Source organism: Gigantopelta aegis, chromosome 6 (genome assembly GCF_016097555.1).
Source record: "Gigantopelta aegis isolate Gae_Host chromosome 6, Gae_host_genome, whole genome shotgun sequence".
Lineage (NCBI taxonomy): Eukaryota > Metazoa > Mollusca > Gastropoda > Neomphalida > Peltospiridae > Gigantopelta > Gigantopelta aegis.
In genome coordinates this window covers 23,887,262-23,903,662 of record NC_054704.1, presented here as the reverse complement: position 1 = coordinate 23,903,662, position 16,401 = coordinate 23,887,262, and the positions used below count along the sequence as shown (strand labels likewise).

The 16,401-nt window shown below is 37.5% G+C and overlaps 1 protein-coding gene across 1 annotated transcript in view; it reads right to left on the bottom strand.

The window, feature by feature from the left end:
* Positions 1 to 15,768, bottom strand: part of LOC121376124 (protein inturned-like) — a 49,185-nt gene extending 33,417 nt beyond the window's left edge. The window contains exon 1 of the mRNA XM_041503924.1: positions 15,397 to 15,768. Within this exon, the coding sequence (XP_041359858.1) occupies positions 15,397 to 15,476 (80 nt within the window). The 5' untranslated portion in view covers positions 15,477 to 15,768. The remainder of the gene's footprint in view (positions 1 to 15,396) is intronic.
* Positions 15,769 to 16,401: the final 633 nt, after the last annotated feature.

The window sequence follows — 16,401 nt, the reverse complement described above, 5'->3', positions numbered from 1 at the left end:
AAATGGGTCTCGCAAAATTAGTTCAAATAATTTTAACTTCATGCTTATAAAATTATTTGTCTGTCTGTCCCGTTTGTTCTGTCTCTCTCTCTCTCTCTCTCTCTCTCTCTCTCTCTCTCTCTCTCTCTCTCTCTCTCTCTCTCTCTCTCTCTCAAGCTCTAAAGCTCTCTGTCCAGCAAGCAAACCTAATTTCAGACGTTATATTTTTTAAGCATAAAATTATGTTTGTCTGCCTGTCTCTTTCTTGTTTCTCTCCCCCCCTCCCTCTCTCTCTCTCTCTCTCTCTCTCTCTCTCTCTCTCTCTCTCTCTCTCTCTCTCTCTCTCTCTCTCTCTCTCTCTCAAGCTCTAAAGCTCTCTGTCCAGCAAGCAAACCTAATTTCAGACAATATAACTTAAACGCTATTTATAATGTACTTACGTCAGAGATTATGAGTAAACTAATACTCTAAACATATAATTTACGGTAATTGGCGTGCGCCATTCCAGCATTTTAATCTAATAAAATAGTATATATATAATCGAATACTATTGTCCACCGATGTGTGAAATTAAGTTATTGTATAAACTTCTAACACTTTCAGTGGTTCAATAACATATCAAGACTTATGTAATACCCTGGCGCACGGACGTAACACACTGTAACCAATATTGATGTTGTGGTGGTCATGCCATGTGGGTTAAAACTGACAGATGTTGGTAGGTGCTAAGTTCGTTTCACAGAGTGGTTCGACCCAGAATTGAATGCATCACCGGGATCAGTCCGGAAGTGTAAGCAACACGTGCCGACCAGTGCTCTACAACTGGTATCTCAAAAAGGTGTGATATCTTATGGGTAAATTGCATAGAAAATATCCCTTTCTGCTAGCCGCAGGGTCGTTCTTAGACGAAAATAACGGGGGCGGTGAAAGCACAAAAAGAATTAAAGTTATAAAGATAGTTTGTTTTGTTTAACGACACCACTAGAGCACATTGATTTATTCATAACCGGCTATTGGAGGTAAAACATTTGGTAATTCTGACATAGTCTCAGAGAAGAACCACTACATTTTTTCATTAGCTTCAAGGGATCTTTTATATACAGGGCACAGTAATAGACGATTTTTCTAGGGTTAACGTTCAAGTTGTATTCATCTGCTAAACATTGGATTTTTCGGGGAGCTTCGAACTCGGGGTAGGTGTGTACACCAACGTGTTCTTGCTTAATCCGCGTCTGCTATATTATAATTTATACAGTCGATGCATTTTCACTCCATACGTTTTAATTGACAGATTAAACATATCATTGCTATTAAACATTAGCTGTGGTAGCGATAAACCACTGCATATTTCTGAAATACTAGTATTTAAAAGCTTATAAAAAGTATCTTGTTACCAGTGGTAATAAAGACGAACAAGTTTAATGGGTGGCTAGCTATAAAATGAGATGCAAATAATAGCCAATTAGAATTCATGATATGTAATTTCTATCCATGGTAATAGGTAATAAAATCAAGAATAGTCTAAAAGGTATATGTCATCGTGAGTACAGAAACGGCAATGTCAGTCCAATGGCTTTAAATAAAGTGTGTCTTTCACCATCAAAGCATACACTTTTTATTACACCGTAGTGGAAGTGATACGTATTATTGACCGTAAACCACAATTTGTTATACCTTTGGGGAGGTCAATTCTTATAATTAAAGTTAGTAAATAATGTAATAAAATACTTGTTTGAATACATTTGTTAGAAGCTTTGAATACTTTAAATATATTACTGGTTGTGAAAACTTCATTGAGAAATGATGGGTGTAGGAATTCAAACTTTCATTTATAAATCAGATGGAAGTAACTGTCCGATTTTTGTTCAGTAAAGTGCGTTGTAATAAATATAATAGTATATTCGTAAGACACCATTTATATTACTACTCGTTGGTAGTACGAGACTCGTTGTAATATAAATGGTATTTCACGGGAACTCGTTTAGTATTTGTTATGTATACTTTACATAGTGCCGTTCTGGGTTTGTTTAACATACATGAATTAAATTTAAATAACCATATTTTAATCTATAATCAATATACACCGACATATTCATTTATTCATCATCCATCCATCCATACATACATACATGAATTTCTCGATAGCTCAGAACGTATCGTGGCAAGTTTGTAAGTTGCGGGCGATTCGGTGCCATAGGTTAGAGTCCAAGCAACGGCATGGGACAATTTGTGAGGCCAGAATGGACTTAATTATCCCCTGCGTCAGTGCGTTAATGTCTATGTATGTAACAGTCAACCTCGACATACATACAATATATAGATATTCATACATCAATACATGCATGCATGCATGGATGCATACATACATACATACACGCATGTACTATCGCCGCAGTTTTATTCATTTACTCATAGGAAACCAGCCTTCTAAAGAAAACGAAGCCTGATAGAAACGTTCATCATAAGAAGCATAAAAGTTTGTATTCTTTTAGAAAATGTCCTGTTTTTAAAAACAAAACAAACAAAAATGTTTGTTTTTTTACATTTAATGAAACAAGTGATTGTGCTATGTATCCATCTATCCATCCGTCCATCTATCCGTTCGTTCGTTCATTTATTAATTAATTCATCCATCCACCTATGCATCCATCCATTCATTCGTTCATTCAATCATTTGTTCATTAATTAATTAATTAATTAATTCATTCATTAATTCATTCATTCATTCATTCATTCCAATGCCGCTTCCTAAATAAATCGAAGCCAACTATAATTGCACAGTATAAAATATTTACACGTTCAAGGAGGTCCAGTTTATAGCAGTGAGTTAATAATGAATTGACAGGTGACAACTTTCTGATAAAAACAATCAAACTGTAAATACTTTGAATACAAACGATAACACAACGGTTAGGTTTATCGCACCCAACAATGAGATTTGGGTTCGTTATCGCGGAGGAGGCGTGCTCACAGCCAAGCTACTGTTCTTACTCTGTGGGATACTCGCTGATTGTGATAAAGCCCAAGCTAGTCTGTGGTACATAATACCCTAGATGTTGTGGGTGCCAATGATAAAGCTTGTGGTTGCGAATATTTGCCTTGGTACCCATTCAACTTGCCTTAGTACCCATTCAACTTGCCTTAGTACCCATTCAACTTGCCTTAGTACCCATTCCACTTGCCTTAGTGCGTTAATATTTGTTATTAAACAGAAGACAACACCAGCTTGCGCAAGAAGTCGTGCACAATGAGAACTCTCCTTTAAGCTTAGTTTCTATAAAGGTCATTGGGCTATTTCTCGCTCCAGCCAGTGCACCACGACTGGTACACCAAAGGCCGTGGTATGTGTTATCCAGTCTATGGGATGGTGCATATAAAAGATTCCTTGCTGCTAATCGAAAAGAGTAGCCCATGAAGTGGCGACAGCGGGTTTCCTCCCTCAATATCTGTGTGGTCCTTAACCATATGTCCGACGCCATATAACCGTAAATAAAATGTGTTGAGTGTGTAGTTAAATAAAACATTTCCTTCATTTCCATAAAAGTATGCAGCTAGTCGCCGACCGACGCAGAATTTTCTTTTGTTTGGGTAGAACTGTGTTAGTGGCCGGCGTGTTACAGACTGCATGGAAACCTTGCTATACCTGGCTATATTCATGTTTCATCACTTCGGGGTTATAAGGACACTGGGGCGGGACGTAGTCCAGCTCCCGCCTGTTACCAACTACGGTTGGACTGCTGGTGCTCCCTTGCACCTGCCAATGCAGGCGGTCCCTCCTTCACCTCCCCAACCTCTTCCTGTCCTGGACGGAGGAACCGGCCGAGGCCGGTACTTGTGCCCAGGACAGGCGTGCGCTACAATAGCTTGCTCTGAATGTGCACATTAAGCTTTTTGGCATTGGCATTGAAGTAGTCCAGTGATAAAGCGTTCGCTTGATGCGCGGTCGATCTCGAATCGATCCACGTCGGTGGGCCTATTGAGCTATTTCTTGTTACAACCAGTGCACCACGACTGGTATATTAAAGGCCGTAATATGTGTTATTCTGTCTGTGATATGGTGCATATAAAAGATCCCTTGCTACTAATGAAAACATGAAGCGGGTATCCTCTCTAAGACTATATGTCAAAATTACCAAATGTTTGACCTCCAATAGCCGATTATTAGTAAATCATTGTGCTCTAGCGTTGTCGTTAAACAAAACAAACTTTATAAAGGCACTAACTCGAATTATTAGACAGTGTAAAATATTTTCGGTTAGTACAGTTTTTCTACCATTGTATTATGCATTTACTTCTAACTTAAATTAATAATTTTGGTTACAAATCAAACTTGTTTTTGTTCCATGGTGGTGTTTGTAGAAGCTCCAAATGGATGTAATGCGAAACAGAAAAGGACATAATAAACATTACCTTAAAAAATACTATACTGAACACAAAAAGAATCGAAAATATAAGTTTCAGCTGTAACCTTAAATTTGTTCTCTTTTTTTTTCACAAGGAATTAATACATATTTAGATTCATGAAAATTCCAGGCTGATATACCGTTTATCATTTTACAGAATTCGGCGTTTGTAATCAAGTAAATCTATTATAATAAAAACTACCAGAACTCTCATTTGCGTTTCTTTTGGTTTTCATTATATTTTGTTAATGCTGCTTTATTTATTTTTTCTCTCTAATAGACATTAAAAAAAAAAAAAAACATACACAAAAACAACACCCTTGAGTATCTACGAATACAATTAATGATGTATTGTTTACAACCAACCGATTTCAGCTAAATACTATCAACCTAAAACACATTCGGGTCACGTAATTAAATATTTAAACGCACAGAGGCGAACATTTACAATCGCCTTTGGATTAATTGGAACTCATTCTTCGGCATGTATTGGGCCTTTACAAACAAGCCCACAGAATAGTGCGAATGTTTTTCTAATTTACCGCTGTATACCGGAGGCAAATTTGGGAGCTAATGAAGTGAAAATAGACTGGGGTTCAACACTTTATTGATGTTAAAATATCCACTTGAGCGCTCAACCCCGACACCGGTTGAACTTGTAGTTTAGTTACGGACACTTCCACTTCTTTTCGTTTTCACGTCAAGCGTGTATATTATTGCGCCGGATGGCTTGATGGCATATGTCTGAAAACAAAACTTTCACCATAAATAACTGTAAATGCATTTTAGGTGATGTTATTACCCAGGCTACTGTGTATGGAAATATTTGAAAGTATTATCTATATGGTTCAAAGCTCGAGCTAAGTTCAAAGCTGCAACCTCGAGTGGATTTCATATATTTAAACATTTACAATAGACCCTCCACATTCATGTTCGTTATTGTGTTGTTAAACATTCATTCATTAATCCATCCATCCATCCATCTATTTATTAATTCATTCCAAATTATAGGTTAGGTACGGCCTTCCCTCTCAAGGCCAATGAAGGGCGAGACTTAGCACAAGCGATCGCTTGACGCGTGATCGATCTATATTCGATCACCGTTGGTAGGTCCATTGGGTTATTGTTCGTTCCAACCAGTGCAAAACAACTGGCGTAACAAAGGCCGTTCGATGTACCATCCTGTCTGTGGGATGATACATAAAAAGATCCTTGCTGCTAATCGTAAAAAGAGTAGTCCCTGGAGTGGCGGCAGCGAGTTTCCTCTCTTATTATCTGTGTGGTCCTTAACCATATTATGTCCGATGCTTTATAGCGGTAAATTACTATGTCTTTCTGCCTTCCTTAGGGCCAGTGGTTTGAGCCCTTCCGGCAGTCATTTTTAGGAGTTAGTGTGAGAGATTTACTGTTAGTCATCAGTCAAGTCAATGGCTACAGACCATACATCTTCATTATCATCGTGCTGACCTCTCCGCGATGTGCGGTCACACTGTTGTTGTTGTTGGGGGTTTTGAAATTCCCCCCTTTTTCTGTTGTTGTTGTTGTTGTTGTTATTGTTATTGCTATTGTTGTTGTTGTCGTTGTTATTTTAATGAGCAGTGGGTTCCGGGTAAATAAACATAATATCTGTAAATAACTAGAATGTGTAATAGGTTTACAGCCACACCATCCAATGCATACACAAAATTGTCTGTTTTTTTGTTTTGACGTACAAACCATGACCCCGTTTTACGTAGTGATCACCTAAAGTGCATAATTACGTTATGATCTTAAAGGGACATTCCTGAGTTGTAAGATTTTTCCGACTAAACTTGCATATTAAATATATTTTCTTGTTTAGAATATCAGTGTCTGTATATGCAATGTGCTTCTGGTCGTCTTAATATTTGTAAGAAGCCCAAAAATATTTTAGGAAATAAAATGAAATTTAACCTAGTGCTAATAATAGAACGACCAGAAACACGTTTAATATACATCCACTAATTTTTTTGTAATTACAATCGTTGAAGAAAAGTCTCTGTTAGTCGATAACATCTTAAAAATGGCAGCAAACTCAGGACTGTCCCTTTAAAGCTAAGATTGCTTTTTAAAACGGGGCCCAATTGTTTTATTTCTACTGCATGGGTTGTAGGACCAAACCCCTCAGTGGACTCATTCTGATTGGTTTTTGTTTTGTTGTTTTTGTCCCAACCAGTGCCCTGCGACTGGTATTTCAGGCCGTGATATGTGCTGTTCTGCCTATGGGAAAGTGCATATAAAAAGATTCCTTTCTACTAATTGACAGATTTAGCGGGTTTCCTGTAAGACTATATGTCAGAATTAGCAAACGTTTGACATCGAATAGCAATTGATTGATAAATCAATGTGTTCCAGTCACTAGTGGGGTTGTTAAACAAAACAAACTTCAACTTTAAAAACAAAGCGACACACTCCCATACCATCGACTGAGCTAGACCTCCTAAACCGACGCTAACAATGATCAGATCTGACACATACTGATACATACAGGTATACGTTTCAACTGAAACCTAGGCGAGTGGGGTGAATTTATCACCATCAAGTCACTTTCTCCGCGTGCATCTATCAAAAGCACTATCTGCTATCCGGGAGAGTTGAGACGATAGCGTCCTGTAGGCTTAAGACCAGTAGATTTCCAGGTGTACATGAAACGTATCATTGGATTTTCTCGTCATTCTCTACATATTAATCAAACTAACAATAGTAGAGGTCGAGGAACTGTGGGAACCGCGGGGTCTATGCTCTTTTCTCCAACTCACCCAAGCCCCACTTCTCCCTGTTACTGTGCTAAAATGCCCCCGATCCCCTGGTACTGAAATACATGTATTTTATCTCCAAAAAATATCAAACTGACAGTGCCCTTCCACCTCACCCCCACCCCCTTCACTTTTCTAGTACACACAGCGGGTCTTGAGTAGCATGGAATTATATCACAACAACGGGTCGGATTGCCTACTAGGTATCAAGATGAATAATTGTATCGTAAAACTTGAATTGGGACATCGAAAAATCATTCACAGTTACCCGGAAACTAAGTTGCTCTTGTGTACGCCCAGCGCCATGTTTAAAAATAAACACCAGTATATAGTATACAGCAAAGATACACGTAGCCAGGTGTTATCAGTAAGCGTCTGAAATGCAATGTAAATAAAATCTTGCTTGTTGGACCATTGGTGTATCCAGGAGATTATACTGGGGGGTGGGGGTGGACCACATCGACGAGTCGTGCTATGGGGCGACATGCAAAGATAGTTGTGAAAACGAGGTGATGATGGGGATGACATCCCCCCCCCCCCCCCCCCAGCTAGCCTCTTTGCTAACATTTTTATTCCATTTTAACTAAATTTATATGTGTCATTTTGAACGTTTTGGTCAGCACTTTGTTTGTTTGTTTTGTTTAACGACACCACTGGACCACATTGATTTAGTAATCATCGGCTATTGGATGTCAAACATTTGGTAATTTTTACATAGTCTTAGAGAGGAAACCCGCTAGTAGCAAGGGATCTTTTATATGCACCATCCTACAGACAGAATAGCACATATCAGTCGTGGTACACTGGCTAGAATGAGAATAGCCCAATGGGCCCACCGACGGGGATCGAGCCCATACTGACCGCGCATCAATCGAGCGCTTTACCACTGGGCTACGTTCCGCCCTTCCAGGGATAAAGCGAGGATGAATTAAATGGACAAGAGCTGGGAGAAAAAAGGGAAGATTCGTTTGAAAAATGGTCTTCTGTGCACTTGGTGTGTGGGGTTTTCTCTCTCTCTGTGTATGTGTGCGTGCGTGTGTATGTGCGCGCGTGTGTGTTGGGGGTATTTGTAAGTATGCATGTATCTTTGATCTTTGTGCTTGCCTGTGTATCTGTTTTGTGCATGTGTGTCTTCTCTGTCTGTCTCTGTCTCAACTCTAGCGGGACGTAGTCCAATGGTAAAGCGTCGCTTGATGCGCGGTCGGTCTAGAATCGATCCCCAACAGTGGACCTATTGGGCTATTTCTCTTTCCAGCCAGTGCTCCACAATTGGTGTAAAAAGGCCGTGGTATGTATTATCCTGTCTGTGGGATGGTGCATATAAAAGATCGCTTGCTGCTAATCGAAAAGAGTAGCCCATGAAGTGGCGAAAGCGGGTTTCCTCACTCAATATCTGTGTGGTCCTTAACCATATGTCCGACGCCATATAGCCGTAAATAAAATGTGTTGAGTGCGTCGTTAAATACAAAAATTCCTTTCTTCCTTCCTGTCCCAACTCCCTCTCTTTCACTTTTTATCTCTCGTCCTCTCTCTCTTTTTATTCCTCTCTCGCTATATCTGTCTATGTGTCCATCCATTCATCCATTCTTCCTTCCTTCTATCCATCCATCCATCCATTTATCTATCTATCCATCGATTCATCTATCTATCTATCTATCTATATATCTGTCTGTCTGTTTACCTATATATCTGACTATCTATATATCTATATCTATCTTTCTCTATCAATGTAACCTGTTATCTTCCGTTGTATAGTGCTAAGTGAGGATAAAATAGAAAATGCCTTTCCCTCCTCCAAATTAAAAAAAACAAACAAACAGAATCAAAAACAAAATACAACAAAACAGAAGTTTATCGCAAAGTTAGACCGAATGAAGTGTGATCCAGTTTGACTCCTCGTAACTACGATGTAGGTATAATGTGCCCCTAGCTGGAATGTGATATCCTAATAAATGAAATATAAACGAATATAATAGCATTGGTAAATCGACGAACAAACACGTCTGCCATCTCGGTTTCCCTATAACCGGGTATCGTCGTGTACAGAACCGCATATTTGCTGGGTGTGAAGCTGGTATTTTTGCACCTGTGTAGCGCCAGGTAAACACAATACACACAAACACGGTCCCGTTTGCTTAAGCAAGTATGGAGACAAGTACGCTGACCGTTTCTTTTGAAATCTTGATTATTATTTTTTTGACGACAACCCACACATGGTCTCGTGTGGTCGCCGGTTCTCTCTCTGGCGACTCCTATCACCTAACAGAGTCGTTTGAACACGCTGTTGGTCTTCCGACATTGCATAAAACCCATTAGCAAATGTTGAACATGTAAATAAAGTAATAATCGAAGCGATAGTTCAAGTATTTAATGTTTCCAGTCACAAACACGCGGTGTGTGGTTGACAGCCGCTGGTAAACGCTGTGAACAATGTGACCGCTGTAAAAGTCGGCCTGTTTACGTTTATACACTGCACTTTAGATGAAGCAAACCATATTTCAAACAAAAAAAGATAATAATTTTCTTAGTTTTATGTTCATGTTTTAAAAGTCCAAAATGTCTGAAACTGGTGATAGAAACGATTTGGTTAATTCGGTACATCAAGGAAAGGAAATTAATCTTTATTTTATGAAACTTTAGGCAAGTTTTCAAATGTCATGGTATGTGCTGTCCTGTGTAGGAAAATGCATATAAAAGATCCCTTGCTGCTAATTAAATACAATATAGCCAGTTTCCTCTGAAGACTACGTTTCAGATTGAGAATTAGGGCCTACCAAATGTTTTTCATCCAGTAGCCGATGAATAATTAATCAATGTGCTCTAATGGTGTTGCTTAACAAAACAAACTGACTTTTTTGTTCTAGCACGTTTAAATTGCAGTTATGGGTGTCTAGAAAGTGAAAGGACAAACCCACTGCTGAAAAATAGGCAATTTCACATATATACATAGCACATGTATACCTTTTGACATAGAAGTCGTGGGACATCAGTTTGTTTCACAAGTAATAACAATGGTGGCATAACTTGATATACTAATGTACATATCGAATGAATGAATGATTTCACCACAATGACATACATATATATGACACTTCTTATAACAAAATTAACTTGATGTTCAGGGAATTTGATCAGGATCGAATACTGCATAACTTAATTAATTAATGTCATATATCTTCCCTGATTGTGGTCCTTTTGTTACGGTCTTACAGGATGTAGAAAGGTAGTGTTGAATGGAAATCCGTGTTGCATTCAGAGCACATTTTTAGTATTACATTGATAGACGTGGTTTATGTCGTAACTGATTGTATACTAGCAATAGGGATTCTTGTATATGGCATGAGTGATACTAAAGACGTAAGGCAAAATTCACTTTGACCAATCATTTTATGTTTTTATGTTTCCTTCCTTCTTTCTTTCATTTTCTATTTATTTATTTTATTTATTTCATACATTTTTCTTATTCATTCATTATTTAATTTATTCATTCGTTGTTTCTTTCATCCAATCATTCATTCATTCATTCTTTCTGTCTTTTCTTCTTTCCTACCTAGATTACCACGGTATGTTTGTTCACGGTCAACCTAGCTAATTGTTTGTGTAGCCGAGAGTACGCACCGCTGATGACATTTTCACAGAACAACTCTCTAACGTAAAGATGAAGTGCCACCATCACTTTCCACCGCCAAGCACGGAGCCCGTACTACCTCGTTCCCGTCAGATTCTACAATTACAGCTCGACTTCTTACACCAGTACTCGATACTGTAGCGTGTACGACTGCTACTTTTACAGATCAGTGGCATATATCGTATCCGGACATAAGGTTTAATCCGTTCTTTTAAAGTTTTTAAAGTTAGGACCGTAGGATCTATTTCAGGATCATAAGATTATATTTTTGTTCTATAACATAGAAATAAAAGCAATAATCTTTAATACGAATACGAATACGAATACTAATATATGTGTATATGGATTGCCAATCATTTCACAGCGTGTTACACACATAAATACATTGCAATGCATTTACAAATATACATCTCATTTATTAACAGTAATGTTAAAAGTGAATATTAAATTAATTTGTACAAAATAAATAGCAAATGTTGTCAAATTATGTGCATGTATATATATATATATATATATATATATATATATATATATATATATATATATATATTATTTTGTTTTACTATTTGAGCCTTGATTATAAAGTTGCTTATGTTAATACAATCGTAAGTTTATAATCAAGGCTAAAATAGTAAGACAAAACAGCTAAGAATTCTAAAACTGCTGTATTTTGGTCTCCATATGATAGGAAATTGTATTTTAGGCCATTTAAATACTTATACTAGCAAACATAGTGCGTGAGAACACCCACCTAGATCTTACCTTCGAACGTACGTTAAATATATCCTTCCCACGGGTCTGTTAATTATGAAATTGATTTCGTTGTATAGGTGTAGGTGGACTTGAGCATAAACTCAGTCATGTATAGTATTCTGGCATAAGATTCTTTGTTTAAAGTGTGTCTACTGCATACTGAAACAAGTATGTGAATTTCATTTTATAAACTTAAATTAAATTCCAGTAAATAAAAGTACCCATCTGGATTCTTCTTGAGTGCACGACAGAGCAAGAATAAATGTTTGTTTACGTGTTTTAATTTGTTTGAGAGCCAAGACGAAGACGATACCTGACCTTATGTTTGGAATGATGCGGGTACACGTGACTCGTTAAGTACGTGCGAAGCCTATTGCATGGGCTATAGGGCGGGCTCAGGGATATACTGGTATACGAATCAAATCCCATGGACGACAGTAGTAACATATGTGGCCAAAATTGATACATGCAATGTTCCAGTCAACATATATATACGTGTGTGTGTGTGTGTGTGTGTGTGTGTGTGTGTGTGTGTGTGTGTGTATATATATATATATATATATATATACACAGACATCCTAGTAAAGAATGTTCAGGTTTGTTTATCAACACACCGAAACACATTCCATAGTTTGCACATGCATCACGCAGTTGCTCCGTACACGTACGTGGGGTGTCATTCTCGATTTTGACAAGTTCCAGGAAGGTCCATTAATCACTGTGGAACATTATTTCTGTCAATCGTTTTCATTCTGTTGATCATACTGTTGTTATTGTTTTGTTTTTAGTCAGTTTTATTGTTTGAATTTGCGATTTACTGATAAAAAAAACCCCGTCAACTTTCAAATTTCACTTCTGACCCTAATCATCCTTCAAGACCGTTGGTGGTCTTAAAACCTACTGTAATACTGAACTACCAGTTGTAATGTTTGCCCAATTAATTCACTATTATCATATATCCATTCCCCACAGCTAATATACCTTACAATTTTGACCAATTGTAAATTCTTATCAGAGTTCCCCTACTTTTTTTTGAAGAGTATATATTGATATAAATATGTATATCACTTATATAAATACATCTCCCTTAAACTAAATCAGGAATTGGGTGGTATGTTGCTAAACAAGAAGCGTGTTTGATTACCCTAATGCCGCATAAACATTGTCCTCCTTGTAGCAGCACCCGGCATTTAATTCAACCCGGTACAATTATACCAGATGAAATCAAATGACAGGAATATACCAGCGGATAAAACAACACTTTATGACAACAGTTCCTGTCATATACCTCGCCAATGAAGGACGTGGTAATATTTAATAGAGTATTAACATTTTTACCTCAAAACGAATATTCTGTGACTGTCAAAATGTTTAGGTCTTATATGACTAACACGTGTTGCACGTTCCCCGTTCCCTGGAAAAACGTTTAGGTCTGATATGACTAACACGTGTTGCACGTTCCCCGTTCCCTGGAAAAACGTTTAGGTCTGATATGACTAACACGTGTTGCACGTTCCCCGTTCCCTGAAAAAACGTTTAGGTCTTATATGACTAACACGTGTTGCACGTTCCCCGTTCCCTGGAAAAACGTTTAGGTCTGATATGACTAACACGTGTTGCACGTTCCCCGTTCCCTGGAAAAACGTTTAGGTCTGATATGACTAACACGTGTTGCACGTTCCCCGTTCCCTGGAAAAACGTTTCATCTAGAAGATACTTTTCTTTTAAAGGGACATACCTTAGTTTTAACCCGTGAAAATTAACACTAAGTTTAATTAGTCCTAATCTACAAACCTGAAACACATTTGGATAAAGTTACAATTGAGTGAAAGATGAGTCTGTGACTCTGAAATGGTGAAATACCCTCTAAAAATAGACTAAAACTCGACTCCATAACTGTTACTTCTCAGACGCACGTGCGTTTTTAAAAATATGAAAAATGCATTTTGTGATATTAAAAACACCAGGATGACCAAAAACACTTCCAATGTACGGAAATTGATAATTTAAACCATAAAATCTAAGTAAAGTATGATTTCAGTTACCAAACACGGCTTAATAGTAAAAAATATGCCTTGGTGTTTAAAAACTAGAGTATGTCCCTTTAATAAGCAAGAATCGATGTTTGGGATGGGTGGGGTGCTGGTCTTCAGATATACCATACGCCGGTTACATGTCCAGTGTTTTACGACATAGGTCTACATGCCATAGGCCGTGGCATATTTTCGATTTGGAGTCATATAACAGAATTGCGTAGATTTTTACCATTAGATATATTCATTTTTTTTCTATATAAAATACTGTTTTTTAATGCTACAAAAAGAGCAACGGGCGAATTCGAGAAAACAAAAACAAAACATCAACAAAAACAAAACAAAACATCAACAAAAACAAAACAAAACAAAACCTTCCAGAACCCGTTATTTTACCAACAAAATAGTGTATTCAACAGACAAAATCAGGGATATACTTAGTCTAAAATAATAAAATGGACAGTTAAACATTTTTGTAATCAAGATACAAAAATATAGAGTGTTCTTCAGTCAATCAAAAAGGAAACTAAAAGGGGGCGTTTCTGAAAGGAGCAGTTTCAGGGGGAGAGGAGCGAAGGAGCAACTGCAAAGTAAGACCGTGCAAATAGGTGTGGCAAAAGTTTTATCCAAAGTTTTGTAACCATTTTATCTCACTATATAATCAGAAACAAATTCAAACAAACAAATAGTAGAAACGTATTAGTTATGTGGTGTCGCACAGTCAGAATAACCTATCGGCAAGATTTATTCATAAATAATAAATAAACGACTGTCAAACGCAGGTATGCTTAAATGAAACAACTATATAAACACACAGGTGAACGTTATCGTCGCCTTAAAGAAGTTTAAAGAAAAGTATTAGTTGTACGTTTGTGTGAGTAGGCCTATCCATTAACCATGTGCTTTTGTGTGTTCAAATATTGTATCGAGTATCACACACCCATTAGGTGGTCTTATTCAACAAAAGTCGCAAGTCTTATTGTGGTGTAAAGAATAACTGGAAGTCCCATTCAAACTACATACAGCTGGGCTAATTTCGTATAATGAATACAATTCCAGGCAGTGTATTATATAGAGTATACTGTAGACTTATGATAAACATGTTAATTTAGAAAATCATTTGTTTTCTATAATCCGGTGACTATTAATAATCACCTCAACTCACTACTCGTTTCAGCCATAAATTTGGGTTTTTTTTCAATGTATAGTATTTTTCATGTAATAATATTAAAATAAAGTATTGATAAGAGTTTTACTAGTGGTCAGACGGATCAATATGATTTATGTCCATGTTTTAACGTAGCTTGTAGCTTTTTTTTAAAAATAGGGAGGGGTGTGAAGAAGAAACAGATACATAAAGTAAGAAAAGAAGGCAGAGAAATAAACAAACAAGCAAAAATTAAAGAGAAATAAAAAGAAAATGAGGGGAGAAAAATAAAGAAACAACAAAGAGAAAGTGAGAAAAGAAGACAGAGAAATGCAGAGAGAAGCAAAGATAAATAGAGAGAAAAGAGATTTAAAAAATATAGTAAGGAAGCATTACTCACACACGAGAGAGAGAGAGAGAGAGAGAGAGAGAGAGAGAGAGAGAGACACACACACACACACACAGACAGAGATAGACAGAGATAGAGGCAGGCAGACAGACAGACGGAGAGATGGGGGGGGGGGGGGGGGGGGGAGAAGAGAGGATAGAGGAGATTGTGTTTTATTTATATGACTGTCTGCATATACATGTATATTTATTTATTTATTTTTACTTACATTTATTTATTTATTTATATCGTTTTAATATTTATGGAAATGGTCAATCATTGTCCGCTTACCTGTGGCTGTATATCATATGGATGGAGTCGAATTCCGAGGACGAGATAGATTTCCTTAGCGGAGAACGTAATCCAAACATCGCTAAAAATGCAAACAACAGGTCGACTCGTTCAGGTGCGAATTACTCGAAGGACTACACGGGTAGGGTCTGGACGCCGACTTGACCCGCAGCAGTAGACCCAGTGACTTGTGCAACATCTCGAGCAGGTGAAAACGCTGCTACTGTCGCCTGGCCCGGTTCGACTTTTATCTCCTGTAAATATCAGATCGTTACCCAGCACACCGTCAAGTCAGAATGAGATGACGCTCCGCCATCGAATGCTTTTTCTGTTCTGCCCCAGCTACGATTTGCTTTTATGTTGATCACACGACTAAAACCGAAAACCTCATTTCGACAGCATTTCAAAAGCAGTGAACTGATGTTTGTGACTTATATAGCGGCTGATTTTGTCATAGCATTTTTATTCCTAATTGATGAAAAAGTCAGCGTGATGATTGTAGGCCTGTTGAAAAAGTTTTTATATATAATTGCACCCGAGGCCACTTCACCGAATATTTGAAGGCAATTATTTATGCCATCCTCGATTGCTTCTGATATAAATAGCTCCAGGCAATCCTATCCAGGGGATGGTAATTTGTCAATTATGTTGGTACACTTCTAGTACCCATCAATAATAAATGTCGGGAAATTGGTTCAACTCTGACGCTGAATTTCTATAAGATGACATGAAAGCAAAGTTAAATAATCTAAAGCTTGTTTTTGAACGTCACTTCACCTGTGGATTTCAGCATAAGTTGTTTTTAGTTCCATTGTGGTTAGCAGCGTTAGTCCAACTGATTTTTCAGCGTTAGTCCAACACAGTATTTCAATTTTAGACCAGTTTATGGTTTTCACTGTTAGCGCAATTGTGGTTTTTAGCCTGAGGCCAACTGGTTTTGTTTTTAGCGTTTATCAAGTTGTCGTTTTCAGTGTTGGTCCAACTGTGATTTTAGTTGTATTTCAT